The sequence below is a fragment of the Trichechus manatus genome, unplaced genomic scaffold, assembly GCF_000243295.1.
Source record: "Trichechus manatus latirostris isolate Lorelei unplaced genomic scaffold, TriManLat1.0 scaffold00029, whole genome shotgun sequence".
In the NCBI taxonomy this organism is placed as follows: domain Eukaryota; kingdom Metazoa; phylum Chordata; class Mammalia; order Sirenia; family Trichechidae; genus Trichechus; species Trichechus manatus.
Genome location: NW_004443965.1, coordinates 12,547,001 through 12,563,194, shown reverse-complemented (window position 1 = coordinate 12,563,194; position 16,194 = coordinate 12,547,001). Strand labels below are relative to the sequence as shown.

At 38.0% G+C, this 16,194-nt stretch overlaps 1 protein-coding gene across 10 annotated transcripts in view; it reads left to right on the top strand.

Moving 5' to 3' along the window:
- BDP1 (B double prime 1, subunit of RNA polymerase III transcription initiation factor IIIB) overlaps window positions 1-16,194 on the top strand; it is a 127,321-nt gene that overhangs the window by 81,545 nt on the left and 29,582 nt on the right. For 9 of the 10 annotated variants that reach the window (XR_002823746.1, XM_023729537.1, XM_023729545.1 and 6 more), the window contains 4 exons: window positions 3,260-3,296; window positions 3,789-3,881; window positions 5,850-6,075; window positions 6,549-6,709. Coding sequence is in view for 9 of the 10 variants with exons in the window: in XM_023729537.1 (XP_023585305.1) it covers window positions 3,260-3,296; window positions 3,789-3,881; window positions 5,850-6,075; window positions 6,549-6,709 (517 nt within the window). In the remaining variant the exon portion in view is untranslated. The remainder of the gene's footprint in view (window positions 1-3,259; window positions 3,297-3,788; window positions 3,882-5,849; window positions 6,076-6,548; window positions 6,710-16,194) is intronic. The other variant, XM_023729538.1, reaches the window with a different exon arrangement.

Sequence of the window (16,194 nt, the reverse complement as noted above, 5' to 3'; positions counted from 1 at the left end):
CAGGCTTTTAAGACCCCAGACGCTACTCACCAAGGTAGAATGTAGAACATTGTCTTTATAAACTGTGTTATGCCAGTTGAGCTAGATGTTCCCTGAGACCATGGTCCCCACAGCCGTCCACCCAGCAGTTCAGTCCCTCAGGGAGTTTGGATGTGTCTATGGAGCTTCCATGACCTTTCCTTGTACAAGTTGTGCTGGTTTCTGTAGGGGGTGTTTTTGATCCATGTTGTAAGCTGTTCGCAAGTAGTTAGCTTTTGCCAATGAGGGCTGCTTCTCATTGGTTCTGGGTGGCCGTGTAGACTCTCTTGCGTTGGGTGTTTCCCAGTGTGGAAAACACGTCTCCCGAGCACCGCCCCTTGCCTGCCTCACCGCTCAACCACGAGCTGCTCAGGCCTGAGGGGCTCAGGCTCTCGCCGGGTCAGGTCTGGCAACTCCTCACTGCTTCTGAACCATCTCTCCCTCCCCCTGCCGCTCCGTCAGGTCTGCCTTTGATGTTCAGGGCTCCCTGATTGCCATATATAATCGAATCACTTGTTTTTTCACGTCTTTGTTGTAAGAGGGTCCACTGGAAGCATCTGACTACTCCGCCATCTTGGCCCCGCCTCCAAGATTCTGTAACTTTTTAATTTAGTATAATTCATTTTAGTTTGAGACCATTTAAAAAAACCAAACCAAACCAAACCAAATGCATTACCGTTGAGTTGATTCCAACTGATAGCAACCCTATAGGACAGAGTAGAACTGCCCCACAGGGTTTCCAAGGAGCGGCTGGTGGATTCAAACTATCAACCTTTTTGTGGTTAGTAGCTAAGCTGTTAACCACTACACCACCAGGACCCTAGCAGTGTAAAAGTTTAGGATGCTCTTCAGATCTTAGTGTCCTTTGCATAAAAACTGACAACAGATATGACTAGAGTTAAAGGATTATGAGCTTCACACTCATAAATAAGAATGGTAGATGTATATAGCAATGTGATCAGAGTTAAAATTTGCATATAATACAAGGATAAGGAAAATAAAGATCAAGAGACAAGACAAAATAATTTAGCTTTTACACCATACACAACAAATTCAGAATGGATTAAGGACCTAAATGTGCAAACTAAAACTATGAAATTCTTAGAGGTAAATCCAGGGGTAATGCTGTGAGGCATAGCTCTTAACAATGGATTATCTAATATAGTAACAAAAACACGAACAGCAAAACACAAAATAAATAAATGAGACATCATTAAAATTAAAAACTTTTGATCATCAAAGCAGAAAACACTACTGAAAAAAAACCTGAAAGACTACCAAGAAAGTACAAAGACAAGCTACCGACTGGGAGAATATCTTTGGAAACCATGCATCCAACAAGAATCTAATAACCAAAATATATATAAAACTTTGACAACTTAACAACAAAAAGACAAATAATCCAATCGTAAAATGCCCAAAGGACTTGAATAGACGTTTCACCAAAGAGGACATTCACATGGCCATGAAACACAGGAAAGGATGCTCAGCATCATTAGCCATTAGAGAGATGCAAGTCAAAGCCACAGTGAGATACCATTTCATTCACACTAGGATGTCTAAGATTGAAAAAAAAAAAACCAGAAAATAACAAATGTTGGTGAGGATGTGAGGAAATTAGAAAACTTACCCATTGCTGGTGGGAATGCAAATTGGTACAGCCGTTGTGAAAAGACTGTGGCATTTCCTCAAAAAACTAAAAATAGAACTACCATATGACCCAGCTATTCCACTCCTAGGTATTTAGCCAAAAGACTTGAAAGCAGAAGCTCAAACAGAGAACTTGTACACCAGTGTGCATTACAGCAAAATTTACAGTAGCCAAAAGATGGAAACAACCTAAATGTCCACCAACAGATGAGCAGATAAATACAATGTGGTACATACATACAGTGGAATACCACTCAGCCAGTAGGACACATGAAGTTTTGATACATGCTATGATTTCGATGGAGTTGGAAGACATTATGCTGAGTGAAATAAGTCATTCACAAAAGGACAAATATTGTATCACTTCACTTATATAAAAAGACAAAAAAAGGCAAATGTGTAGAAACTAAAGTTTATTAGTGGTTTCCAGGGGTGGGAAGGGAAAAGAGGAAGGTAATGATGAAAATATCACCGTTATTAAGGGTAGAGTTGCACAGCTGATTATTGTAATTGCTGTCAATAAGTTGTACACTTGTAAAAAGTTGAATTGGCAAAAGCTGTGTGATAGACATATTTACAACAAAAAAGAGTAGCTACTAAAGCTGCTTATGTACAACCAAAAACCTTAATGGGATTTGGGTCTTTGGTTTGGAGGTTTAAGGACATGGTTTCATGAGACATCCTGATTAACTGGTCTAGTAACGTGTTTAGTGCTTCTGTTCTACCTCCTAGTTCAATGTGCAGAGCCTGGGGTCTTAAAAGCTTGCAAGTGGCCATCCAAGGCACAACAGTTGGTCTGTATTCATCTGGAAGAACAGAGGAAGGAGGAGAGTCTAGAATAGGAGGAGGATATAGAATATGTGGCTAATTGCCTCCATGAACAGTTGCCTCCTTTGCCATGAGACCAGAAGAGCTAGACGGTGCCTGGCTACTATTACGGAACATTTTGATCAAAGATTCCGTAGAATAATCCCGATCAAAAGGGGGGAAATGCAGAACAGAGTTTCAAATTCTCATGGACTCCAGACTTCCTGGAGCCATGAAAGTTGGTTGAGACCCCTGAAACAATTGCCCTGAGATAATCTTTAAACCTTAAACCAAAAATACTCCCTGAAGTGTTCCGAAAACCAAACAGTAGTTTAGCTTAACTGGTCAAAAATGTCTACCTTGAGCATTATGCTCTTTTAAGAATGATCTATATTGGATCAAAGTGGCAACAGCAACTTAAAAGATTAGATAGGAACCTTAGGGGACAGTGAGTTTATGTTAATGGGGGAAGAACATGTCAGAAAAGGAGGATGAGAATGGTTGCACATTTCAGTGTCACTGAATTGTTCATGTAGAAATGGTTGAATTGGTCTATATTTTGCTGTGTATATTCTTAAGAACAAGAAAATAAAATTTAAAAAAATTGGCTTTTAAATTTTTTATGCTTGTCTGTGAACTTCGTGAATAATGATAAATTAAGAAAAAAGATAATTATCAATATTGTAGTTAAAAGTATAGGAAGATCTGTGAAATGTTCTATTTGAGATATAGAACATTTCCTTGGAAAAATACTTTAGATGTTACATATATTTTTCTCTTTTAGGAAATGACCATAGGTGAACATACCCAAGATGAAACAGGTAACTGTTAACAAGGAAACTACTAAAACTGCTTGATGAACACTAGCACAGCAATTCAGGAGCAGTAAAAGTTAGTAAATGAGTCAGAATTCTGGGTAGTTGAACAAAAAGATATACCTGTTGAATATATTATCTCTAGGGGAATTTTGGATTCTGGGAATGTTACTTTAGACCCAGGTATTAAACATTTAATGAAGTATTAATTGAGCGTTTTTCTGCATTTGCACAGATGATACTATATTCTTTGAAGGTATTATTTAATTGGGAGGGGGGGCAGGCATTTTCAGTGAGTGAAAGCCAACAATTGATGATTCTTTATTTGTAGTATATATCCTGAACAAAACATTACCCTAGTAAAGAATGAATAGTGGTAGAGGATATTTATACTTGTACTGGAAGATAAACACCTGAACTAAAAATATTTTTTAAGTAAGCACAGTTAAATCTCCAGATGCATTCTTACGTTGTAAGGCTGGTATATTTTCTCACAAGGTACCAACGATGGAAGCACCGAAGCTGCCATAGCTTTACTGACAATGGGAGATCTAGTGTTGCAGTCAGAAATCAATACTGAACAGGGTGATGGTAAGAGTAAAAGATAAGTCTAACAAGAAAAGAAACTTTTAAATTATATCTACATTTGAATAAGTGAATACCTGCCCTTTACATTTGAAATTGGCATTGCTTTGTTCTTCCAGAAAAGATAACAATGTGTGCATTTACCCATCCACTAACTTACTGAGCCCTTTTAGGTATAGTGGCAACCATTTTGAGATAGTGCACTTGGTTTATTAAGAATAATTTGTGTTCATGAATACAACCAAACACTTTGAGGGACAGAGTAGCAAGGGTGGGTGTCTGGGGACCATGGTTATAGGGGACATCTAGGTCATTTGGCATAACAAAGTTTATTAAGAAAATGTTGTGCATCCCACTTTGGTGAGTGGTGTCTGAAGTCTTAAAAGCTAGTGAGCAGCCATCTAAGATGTGTCAATTAGTCCCAACCCACCTGGAGCAAAGGAGAATGAAAAACACCAAAGACACCAGGAAAATATTAGCCCAAGAGACAAAAGGGCCACATAAACCAGAGACTCCATCAGCTTGAGACCAGAAAAACTAGATGGTGCAAGGCTACCACCAATGACCACCCTGACAGGGAACACAACAGAGAGTCCCTGATGGAGCAGGAGAAAAGTGGGGTGCAGAACTCAAATTCTAGTAAAAAGACCAGACTTAATGGTCTGACTGTGACTGGAGGGAGCGTGGAAGACATGGCCCCCAGACTCTTTTAGCCCAAAACTAAAACCATTCGCAAAGCCAGTTCTTCAGACAAAGATTAGACTGGACTATAGGACGTAAGATGATACTCATGAAGAGTGTGCTTCTTAGCTCAAGTTGATACATGAATCTAAATGGGCAGCTCCTGTCCGGATGTGAGATGAGAAGGCAGAAAGGGACAGGAGATGGTTAAATGGACACAGGAAATCTGGGGTGGAAAGGAGGAGTGTATTGTCAGAGTATGAGGAGTGCAGCTAGGGTCACATAGCAGTGTGTGCATAAAGTTTTGTAAGAGAAAAAAAAACAATAATATTCATGGTATAGTTAATCTAGTGAATCCTCTAGCTTTATCATCATAAAGATCATTGGTTAACTGAGCTTATTGATCACTGATCACTTTATACAGGTTTCTTTGCAAAAGGCAACTTGCTTTAGATGGTCTTCACAATTACATAATCAAATGCTGTATGAAGGGGCAATACAGTTAGTCACTTAGTGAAATAATTTAAACTGTTGTGCTAGTTTTGAGAGAGCCAAAAGATATAATTCAACCCGGATTTTTATTATATTAGGTATAATTTATAGATTAGCTAATGTTCTTTACTATACTAAGTATCTTTTACTTTAAGTACATTAAATGGATAATTGTGCTAAATGTATTCTTGGTAATTATTTTGGTGGGTGGTGAGTGGTTTGCCATTCATTTTAAAAGGTCTTAGACTTTTAGGCCCATAACCATGTATTTATCAGGAAAGTATGATCTGTGTTCCCTCTAGTGGTTGAGTATGAAGCTTGTCACAAACCTCTAGAACATAAAATACAATTTTTAAAAAATTATAAATTAAGACATCCCATGTTTAAATCCATCTGAGATTACATAGTTATCAAAAGTAATATATTAAACTCATTTTTACTTACAATAACACAAAGTTTCAGTCTATAAGAATTTTTAAGCTCACAACAGGTCAAATTCCTAGCATAAAACATGAAATTATAAATTTACATTTGGAGCAAAAAAGAATAAATCGAAAAAATAATGTTATTGTTAGCTGCTGTTGAGTCAGCCCTTACTCATGGTGAACCCATGAACAACAGGATCAGACCATTGTGATCCTTAGGATTTTCATTGGCTATTTTCGGGAAGTAGATCGCCAGGCCTTTCTTCCCTAAAATAGTATATAGAATTTTTAAATTACTAAATGTTGAAGAAATTATTTTATTTGGATATATATTTATATTGGATTAATTTTAGTTTTCTATTTTTTTCTCCAATAGGAATAGTTGTACTTCCTGATGTTCATTCAAAGGATAACAGCCATATTCCTTCTAGCCCAGATAATATAAAGTACAACATTATTCATGAATGTCAGGAGCTTTTTTCACCTGTCATTAGTATATCTCCTGTATCAGTAGAAGAAAACAACATTGTATTGGAGGAACAAAGTACTAGAGAAGAAATTGGTGTAATGGAGAAAGTAAAGGAAAATGCTCCACCAACCAGGTTGATTTTGCTTTATTAAACTACTATTTCTTTGAATTTTACTAAAAAATAAATTAAATTATAGTATTCAACTCGTAAAAAATAATTCTACCAATGATCAGTTTAGTTAGTACCTTTGAGTAATGCTTGTATAAATGTAGACAGTTTTGATTTCTCGCCCCTTAAAATAGGTTTGGCGGAGTTTAAGGATTTGCCTGTTAAAATTACAGCAATATGTATGTCTTTGAAGTGGTAATGAAATAGTTTTATATGAATGATAGTCTGTGTTTTACAAACAGGGCCCAGATTCTCTTTCCTGCTCCAGACCTTTAGTAAAGTTACTACTTTGTGATTTTAGCATTAAGAAATTAATGCTTGCAGACGGTGTGGCACATTAAGTGTATCAGTGCTGGACTGACTGTATTAATGCTAGAGAGAGAGAGAATCTTACATGATGGATAAATTTCTCTTTCTTCCCATGTCTCTTTTTCTAGGAATACAACTTCTAAAGTGACCAGTAATTTGAGAATAAGAAATATATTTCCCAAGCCGAAGCCGAATCTTAAAAGGATTTTAGGGATCAAAAGGCTTGGTGCTCGTCAGGAAGTTCCCAGTTTGTCTGTAACCAAAGGGGAAGAAGTGGAAATTCAAAGGGGTAAATTTTATTTTTCCCTTACAAAGTTACAAGATTACTTTAGCACATGAAATTGCATTTGCATTTCAAATAAAATATTCAGTCATTAAACTTGCTTTAACTTACTACAAAAAAGTGTGCAAACCTACAGAAAAGTAGAATGAATTGTAAAATAAATACCCAAAAAATCTACCAACTTGTTTCAGTAATGATTACCAATTTGCTATATTTGCTGGATTAATCTTTTTATCTCTTCATATATATCTTTTCTATGTGTGCACACACACAAACACTCAAGCAAATATCTCTTAGAAATGTAGTGCGTGTGGCAAAAAATAAGACAGCCCATGAAAGGCATAAAATGAAAAAAGCTTGCTCTTTTTCTGGTTCCCTGCTTGCTAGTCCCATTTCTAGTGGTAAACTGTTGTTAACAGTTTTTCATTGTATACTTCTAGAAATGTTTTATACACATATAAGCATCTACATAGGTACGTGTACGCACACACATAGATACACACATACATAAATCCTTCAGAAAGAAGAAAATATATGCATACTATATCATATATACTGTTCAGCACTTTTTAAATAATAGTTTTATTGAGGTGTAATTTGCATACATTACAGTTCACCCATTTAAAGTGTGCAGTTCAATGATGGTTAGCATATTCGTATTCATTGAGTTGTATAACCATCACCACAACTTTTAGAACATTTTTGTCACCTCAAAAATAAACCCTGTACGTGTTAGTGGTTACTGTCTATTTCCTGCCCAGCCCAAGGCAGACAGTAACCCACTTTCTGTCTCTATGGAGTGCCTATTTTGGATGTTTTGTATAAATGGAACTGTACACTCTGTGGCCTTTTGTGATTACCTTCTTTCACTTAGCATAATGTTTTCAAGGTTCGTTCATGTGGTAGTATGTATCAGTACTTCTTTTTATTGCCAAATAATATTCCATTATATGAGTATACCACATTTTGTTTACCCATTCATCAGTTGATGGACATTTGTGTTGTTTTCCACTTTTTGGGTATTACAAATAATACTGCTATGAACATTCATATACAATTTTTTGCGTGAACTTAAGTTTTCATTTCTCTTGGGTATAGTATACCTATGAGTGGAATTGCAGAGTCATATGGCAATTCTATGTTTAACCTTTTGAGTAACTGCTAGACTGTTTTCCCAAAGTCACTGCATCATTTTATATTATCACCAGCAGTGTATGAGGGTTCCAGTTTTTTCATCTGCCCTACACTTGTTCATTTTTATTATAGCCATTGTAGTAGGTGCGAAGTAGTATCTCATTGTGGTTTTGATTTGCATTTCCCTGTAGGCTGATGATGTTGAATTTCTTTTCATGTGCTTATTTTTTTATTTTAATTTTTTGTTGTGCTTTAGGTAAAAGTTTACAGAGCAAATTAGTTTCCCATTCAGTAGTCTGTACATAAAGTGTTCCATGACATTGGTTGTATTCCCCTCAGTGTGTCAGCATTCTCCTCATTTCTGCCTTGGATTCCCTGTCTTCTTTCATTCAGATTTTCTACCCCTTCCTGCTTTCTCATTTTTGCTTTTTGGCAAACGTTGTCTTTCTGATCTCACATAATTGATGTTATTGGATGTTATTGTTTGTTTTATGGACCTGTCTATTGCTTGGCTGAAAGGTTGTCTCCAGGAATGGCTTCAGTTCCAGGTCAGAAGAGGGTCTTAGGGCAATAGTCCCGGGTTCCTCCAATCTCTGTCAGACCAGTAAGTCTGGTCTTTTTTGTCAATTTGATTTTTTTGTTGTACATTTTTCTCCCACTCTGTCCAGAACCCTCTGTTGTGCTTCCAGTCAGAGCTGTTGGTAGTGGTAGCTGGGCACCATTTAGTTCTTCTGGTCTTGGGGTTGTGTAGGCTGTGGTTCATATGGTCCGTTAGTTCTTTGGATTAATTGCTCCCTTGAGTCTTTGGTTTTTTTCACTCTTCTTTGCTCTGGATGGGAAGAGACCAATAGTTGTATCTTAGATGGCCGCTCACAAGCTTTTAAGACCCCAGACACTACTCATCCGACTCACCAGTAGGATGCAGAACATTATCTTTATGAATTATGTTGTGCTAATTGACATAAATGTTCCCCAAGTCTATGGTCTTTTGCCTTCGAGCCTAGGAACTTCATCCTGTGAGGTGTTCGGTTATGTCTAAGTAGTGTCAGTGACGGTGCCCCTATTGTCTATATTAATATACATGCAGTACCTACAATTATGTATGTAGCAGTATCCACAACCACACCTATATCTGCAGGTGGATGTGTTCCCTTACACTCTCCCATACCTCTTTAGCATACCTGTCTACCTGTGTATCCATTTGTAAATTATTGTTTGTTAATACTGTTGTTGCAAGATTGTCTGTGTTATAGTAATTGCCATTGTTGTCCTTTATTCCTGCTTTCCTCTCAGTGTCTTCCTTCGCCTTGATCATGTTGTGCTGACTTCATTCATACTATGTATTGCCTTTCCCTTCGTCAATATTAACACGTGTTTTCTATCTAGCTCATAATTTTCTCTCTCTCCCCTTCCCAACCCTGATAACCATCAAAGAATGTTTGTTTGTTTTTTATGTGTAAACCTTTTCTTTTTATAATAGGGGTCTCATACAATATTTGTCCTTTTGTGATTGACTTATTTCACTCAGCATAATGTCATCCAAATTCATCCATGTAGTGAGTTGTTGCGTGGATTCGTCGTTATTCTTTATTACAGCATAATATTCCATTGTGTGTTTGTACCACAGTTTGTTCATCCATTCATCCGTTGATGGGCACTTAGATTGTTTCCATCTTTATACTATTGTGAATAATGCTGCAGTGAGCATGGGTGTGCATGTGTCTATTCATTTCACGGCTCTTATTTCTTTAGGGTATATTCTTAGGAGTGAGATTACTGGATTATATGGTTTTTCTATTTCTAGCTTTTTCAGGAAGCATCGTACCGTTCTCCATAGTGGTTGTATCATTTTACATTCCCACTCCAATATATAAGAGTTCCAATCTCGCCAGCGTTTATTATTATTCTTTATTAATGCCATTATTGTCTAGGTGAGGTGGTGTGATGGTTAAGATTGTGTGTCAACTTGGCTGGGCCGTGATTCTCAGTGCTTTAATGTGATCACTCCCATGATTGACTATACTGTGAGTAGCCAGTTAGATGAAAGGGAGTCTCCTTGGGGGTGTGGCCTTCATCTGAACATAAGCAGACGTTCTGGCTTTTTGCTCACGCTGGATCCTGCGGCTGCCTCCTGTCATCTCATCTCCGGTTCTTGGGACTTGAGCTGTCAGCTTATCTGCCAAACTTGGAATTCGTCGATCTCCACAGCCTGTGGACGGAGCCCTGCTCTCCGACCTACTGATCTTGGGTTCGCCAGCCCCTGCAGCTACGTGAATCAGGAGAAACCTTGTGGTCTTGCCTGCTGATCTTAGAATTCATGAACCTTCACAGCCTGTGAGCAGGAGCCCTGCTCTCTGACCTGCTGATCTTGGGCTCGCCGGCTTCTATGGCTGCGTGACTCGGGAGAAGCCTCTACCCTGATCCACGGACTTGAGACATTCTAGCTTCTACAATTGCGTGAGCTGTTTCCTTGATAAAAATCTCTCTATATATACTTATATGCTTTACTGGTTTTGCTTCTCTAGAGAACCCAGCCTAAGACAGATGGTATCTCATAGTAGTGTAATTTACATGTCTCTAATGGCTAATGATCACGAGCATTTCTTCATATTTCTTAGCTGCCTGAATGTCTTCTTTGATGAAGTGTCTGTTCATGTCCTTTGCCCATTTTTAAATTGTATTGTGTTTTTGTTGTTGAGGTATTGAAGTTTTCTATAACTTTTAGAGACCCATGTGCTAATTTTTATATCTTCTTTAGAGAAATGTCTATTCAAATCATTGCTCATTTTTAAGTTGGATTATTTGTCTTTTTATTATTGAATTCTAAGAGTTCTTTATACATTAGCATTTTCTATTTTTAAAACAATAATACTGAAAACTCCATGTGATTGCATAGAGTGCTTTCATTTTTTTAATAACCTCATTATATTTTAATGTATATTTTGACTCCTAGTCTCACTTTCTTTTCCACCTCCCCTCTGTTGCCAGGGGTCCAACCCCTTTGGGTGATAGTAAGGGCAGGAAAAGCAGTGCACGTAGTATGCTGCCTAGATTGTATTGAACACTTACCCAGAATAGCTATATAGTTAGCATCCTCTTTTCCCTGTTTGGGGTTCCTGATTTCTAGGATTTCCCTTTAACTAACAATGCCTGTGGTGCAGTATGCATATACAGTTTGTTAATTCATTATTATTATTTTTTTAACATTTAAAAAACTTTTATTTTGAGAAGATGTATATGAAAAGAATTTATCATTTTAACCATTTTTATGTGTACAGTTCAGTGACATTAATTACGTTCACCATGTTGTGCCACCATCACCACTATCCATTTCCAAATTTTTTCGTTACCCTTAACAGAAACTCAGTGCCCCTTAAGTAATAACTCTCCTTTACCCTCTCCCAACCGTCCCTAGTAACCACTAATAAACTTTGGCCTCTGTGCATTTGCCTCTTCTAGATATTTCATATAAATGGGATCATAGAATATTTGTCCTTTTGTGTCTGGTTTATTTCACTTAGCATAATGTTTTCCAGATTTATCCAAGTTGTAGCATGTATCAGGACTTCATTTCTCTTTATGGCTGAATAATATTCCAGTGTATGTATATACCACATTTTGTTTATGCATTCATCTGTTATTGTGAATAGTGCTGCAGTGAACATTGGTGTACAAGTATCTTTTTGAGTTCCTGCTTTCCAGTCTTTTGAGTATTTGCCTAGGAGTAGAATTGTTGAGTCATATGGTAATTCTATGTTTAACTTTTTGTGGAGGTGCCAGACTGTTTTCCACAGCTGCTGCACCATTTTATAGTCCCACCAGCCATGGTTAAGTGTTCCAATTTCACGTCTTCACCAGCACTTGTTATTTTCTCTTTTTCTGATAATAGCCATCCTGGTGGGGGTGAAATGGTGTTTAATTGTTTGTATCTGTGTGTTCTTAACAGTTTCTTGTTGTTGTTGTTAGGTGCCATCGAGTGATTTCCAACTTTTGCCAACCCCACATACAACGGAACGAAACATTGCCCGGTTGTGCCCCATCTTTATAATCGTTGCCATATTTGAGTCCATTGTTGCAGCCACTGTGTTATTCCATGATTTTGAGGGTCGTCTTCTTTTTCTCTGACCCTCTGATTTACCAAACATGATGTCCTTCTCCAGGGACTGGTCCTTCCTGATAACAAACTAACAGTTTCTACATGTACTGTTTAGTGACATCAATTATATTTTTCAAATTGTGTAACCATTCTCACTCTCCTTTTCTGACTTGTTCCTCCCCCATTAACATAAATTCACTGCTCCCTAAAATTCCTATCTAATCTTTCAAGTTACTTTAATCAGTTTTATCCCATATACCAAAAAACCAAACCTGTTGCCGTCGAGTCGATTCCGATTCATAGTGACCATATAAGACAGAGTAGAACTGCTCCATAGAGTTTCCAAGGAGCCACCTGGTGGATTTGAACTGCCAGCCTTTTGGTTAGCAGCCATAGCTCTTAACCACTATGCCACCAGGGTTTTCTGATCCCATGTAGGTAGTTCTTAAAAGAACATAATTCTAAAGGCAGGCATGTTTTACTAGTTCAGCTAAGCTGTTGTTTGGTTTTCAGAAGATTTCAGGGGATGTTTTTGGTTTAAAGTTTAAAGATTATCTCAGAGCAGTAGTTTCAGGGGATTGGCCAACCTTCAGGGCTCCAGGAAGTCTGGAGTACATGAGGATTTGAAATGCTGTTCTGCATTTCCCCCGTTGATCAGGATTATTCTATGGAATCTTTGATCAAAATGTTCAATAATGGTAGCCAGGCACCATCTAGTTATTCTGGTCTCATGGCAAAGGAGGCAATTGTTCATGCAGGCAGTTATTCACACATTCTACATCCTCCTCCTATTCCTGACTCTCCTTCTTCTATTTTTCCAGACTAATAGAGACCAATTGTGTCTTGGATGGCCGTTTGCAAGCTTTTAGGACCCCAGGCACTGCTCATCGAACTAGGAGGTAGAACGGAAGCACTAAACACGTTATTAGGCCAGTTCATCGGGATGTCCCATGAAACCATGTCCCTAAACCTCCAAACCAAGGACCCAAATCCCATAAGGTTTTTGGTTGTACGTAACCAGTTGCTTCAACAGCAACTCTTTTTTTTTTTGTTGTTGTTGTTGTTATAAATATATCTATCACACAGCTTTTGCCAGTTCAACTTTTTACAGATGTGCAACATATTGACAGCAATTACGATAATCATCTGTGCAACCCTACCCTTAATCAACGTGATATTTCCATCACTGTTAAAACCCCCACTTCCCCTCCTGCCCCTGGTATCCACTATTAACTTCGGTTTCTATACATTTGCGTTTTCCTTCCTTTTTATATAAGTAAGATCATACAATATTTGTCCTTTTGTGAATGACTTATTTCACTCAGCGCACTGGCTTCCAGCTCCATCCATATTGTGGCATGTATCAAGACTTCGTTTTTCCTCCTGGCTGAGTGGTATTCCATTGCATGTATGTACCACATTTTGTCTGTCCGTTCATCTGTTGATGGGTATTTAGGTTGTTCCCACCTTTTGGCTATTGTGAAGAGTGCTGCAGTGAGCATTGGTGTATAAATCTTTCTTTGAGTCTCTGCTTTCAAGTTTTTTGGGTATATACCTAGGAGTGAAATTGCTGAATCTTATGTTAGTTCTATTTTTAGTTTTTTTGAGGAACTGCCATGCTGTTTTCCACAACAGCTGTACCATTTTGCATTCCCACCAGCAATTGGGTAGAGGTTCTCATTTCCCCACATCCTCGCCAACATTTGTTATTATTTGTTTTTTTAATCTTAGCCATCCTGGTGGGAGTGAAATGGTTATCTCCTTGTGGCTTTGCTTTGCATCTCTCTGATGGCTAATGATGCTGAGCATCTTTTCATGTGTTTGATGGTCATTTGAATGTCCTTTTTGCTGAAATGTCCATTCAAGTCTTTTGGCCATTTTATGATAGGGCTATTTGTATTTTTGTTGTTAAGTTGTCAAAGTTTTATACATACTTTAGTTTTTAGATTCCTGTTGGATATATACTTTCCGAAGATACTCTCCCAATCAGTTGCTTATCTTTTTTAATTTTTTCGGTATACTCTTTTGATGAATAAAAAATTTTAATTTTTATGAGGTCCCATTTATTTATTTTGTCTTTTGCTGTTTGTGCTTTTGTTGTTATATTTGATAACCGATTGTTAAAACCTAGGCCTGACAGTGTTGCCCCTGCTTGTTCTTCTAAGAATTTTATGCTTTTAATTTGCACATTTCGGTCCTTAATCCATTTTGAATTTGTTTTTGTGTATGGCGTGAGGCATGGATCCTGTTTGGTTTTTCTGCACATGTAAATCCAGTTTTCCCAGCACCATTTATTGAAGAGGCTCCTCTTTTCCCATCGAGTGGAGTTAATTCATTGTTTATGCTACCTTGAGTAGTACCAGGCACTCTGTCAGAGTGCAGGCTCAGGTTACCTTTTTGATATAGAAGTCGTATTCTTCCTGTTTGTGACATTATTCTTTGTATCACAGCTCCCTCCCTAGTGCTTTTCTTTTTTTCATTTTTTCCCATACAAAAATTTATACCTACATTGTTATGTGACCCTAATTGCTCTCCCCATACTGTGACAGCACACTCCTCCCTTCAACCTGATTCCCCATGCCCATTCATCCAGTTCCTGACCCTCTCTGCCTTCCCATCTCACATCCAGACAGAAGCTGCCCGTTTAGTCTCTTGTATCTACTTGAGCTAAGGGCATGCTCCTCACGAGTATCACTTTATGTCCCACAGTCAAGTCCAATGCGTCTCTGAAGAGTTGGCCTTGGAAATTGTTTTAGTTCTGGGCTGATGGAGAATCCAGGGGCCATGCTTTAAGGGTTCCTCCACTCTCAGACCATTAAGTCTGGTCTTCTTACTAGAATTTAAGTTCTGCACCCTGCCTTTCTCCTGCTCCATCCGGGACTCTCTGTTGTGTTCCCTGTTAGGGTGGTCATTGGTGGTAGCCGGGTACCATGTAGTTGTTCTGGTCTCAGGCTGATGAAGTCTCTGGTTTATGTGGTCCTTTCTGTCTCTTGGGCTAGTACTTTCCTTGTGTCTTTAGTGTTCTTCATTCTCCTTTACTCCAGGTGATTGGGAACAATTGATGCATGTTAGATGGCGGCTTGCAAGCTTTAAGACCCTAGACGCCACTCACCAAAGTAGGATGCAGGACATTTTCTTAATAAGCTTTGTTATGCCAGTTGACCTAGATGTCCCATGAAAGCATGGTCCCCAGACCCTTACCCATGCTACTCTGTCCCTCAAAGTGTTTGATTGTATTCAGGAAAGTTCTTAGCTTTGGTTTAGTCCAATTGTGCTGACTTCCCCTGTAGTGTGTGCTGTCCTTCCCTTCACCTAAGATGATTCTTATCTACTATCTAGTTAGTAAATAACCTCACCCTCCCTCCCCACCCTCATAACCATCACAGAATGTTTTCTTGTCTGTTTAAACCTTTTCTTGATTTCTTATAATAGTGGTCTTATATGATTTTTGTCTTTCTGTGACTGACTAAATTCACTTAACATAATGACCTCCAGCTTCCTCCATATTATAAGATGTTTCACAGCTTCATCATTGTTCTTTATCGTTGCATAGTATTCCATTGTGTGGATATACCATAATTTGTTTATACATTCGTCTGTTGATGGGCATCTAGGTTGTTTCCATCTTTTTACTACTGTGAACAGTGCTGCAGTGAACATGGGTGTGCATATATCTATTCGTGTGACGGCAATTATTTCTCTAGGATATATTCCAAGAAGTGGGATAGCTGGATTGTATGGTACTTCTATTTCTAGCTTTTTAAGGAAGTGCCAAGTTGATTTCCAAAGTGGTTGTAGCATTTTACTTTCCACCCAACAGTGTATAGGTAAGCGTTCCAGTCTATCCACAACCTCTCCAGCATTTACTATTTTGCGTTTTTTGGATTAATGCTAGCCTTGTTGAGGTGAGACTGTGTCTCATTGTAGCTTTGATCTGCATTTCTCTAATGGCTAATGATTGTGAGTATTTCTTCATGTGTCTGTTAGCCACCTGAATATCCTCTTTGGCGAAGTACCTGTTCATATCCTTTGCCCATTTTTTTTTTTTTAAGATTTTTTTTTTTTTAATTGTTCTTTAGGAGAAGGTATACAGAGCAAATATTTTCTCATTAAACATTCAATACACATATTGTTTTATGACATTGGTTAACAATCCCACAGCATGTCAACATGCTCCCTTCTTGGCCTTGGAGGACCTTTTTTTTTTTTTTGGTGAAAATATACATAGCCAAAGATACACCATTTCAAAAATTTCTACATG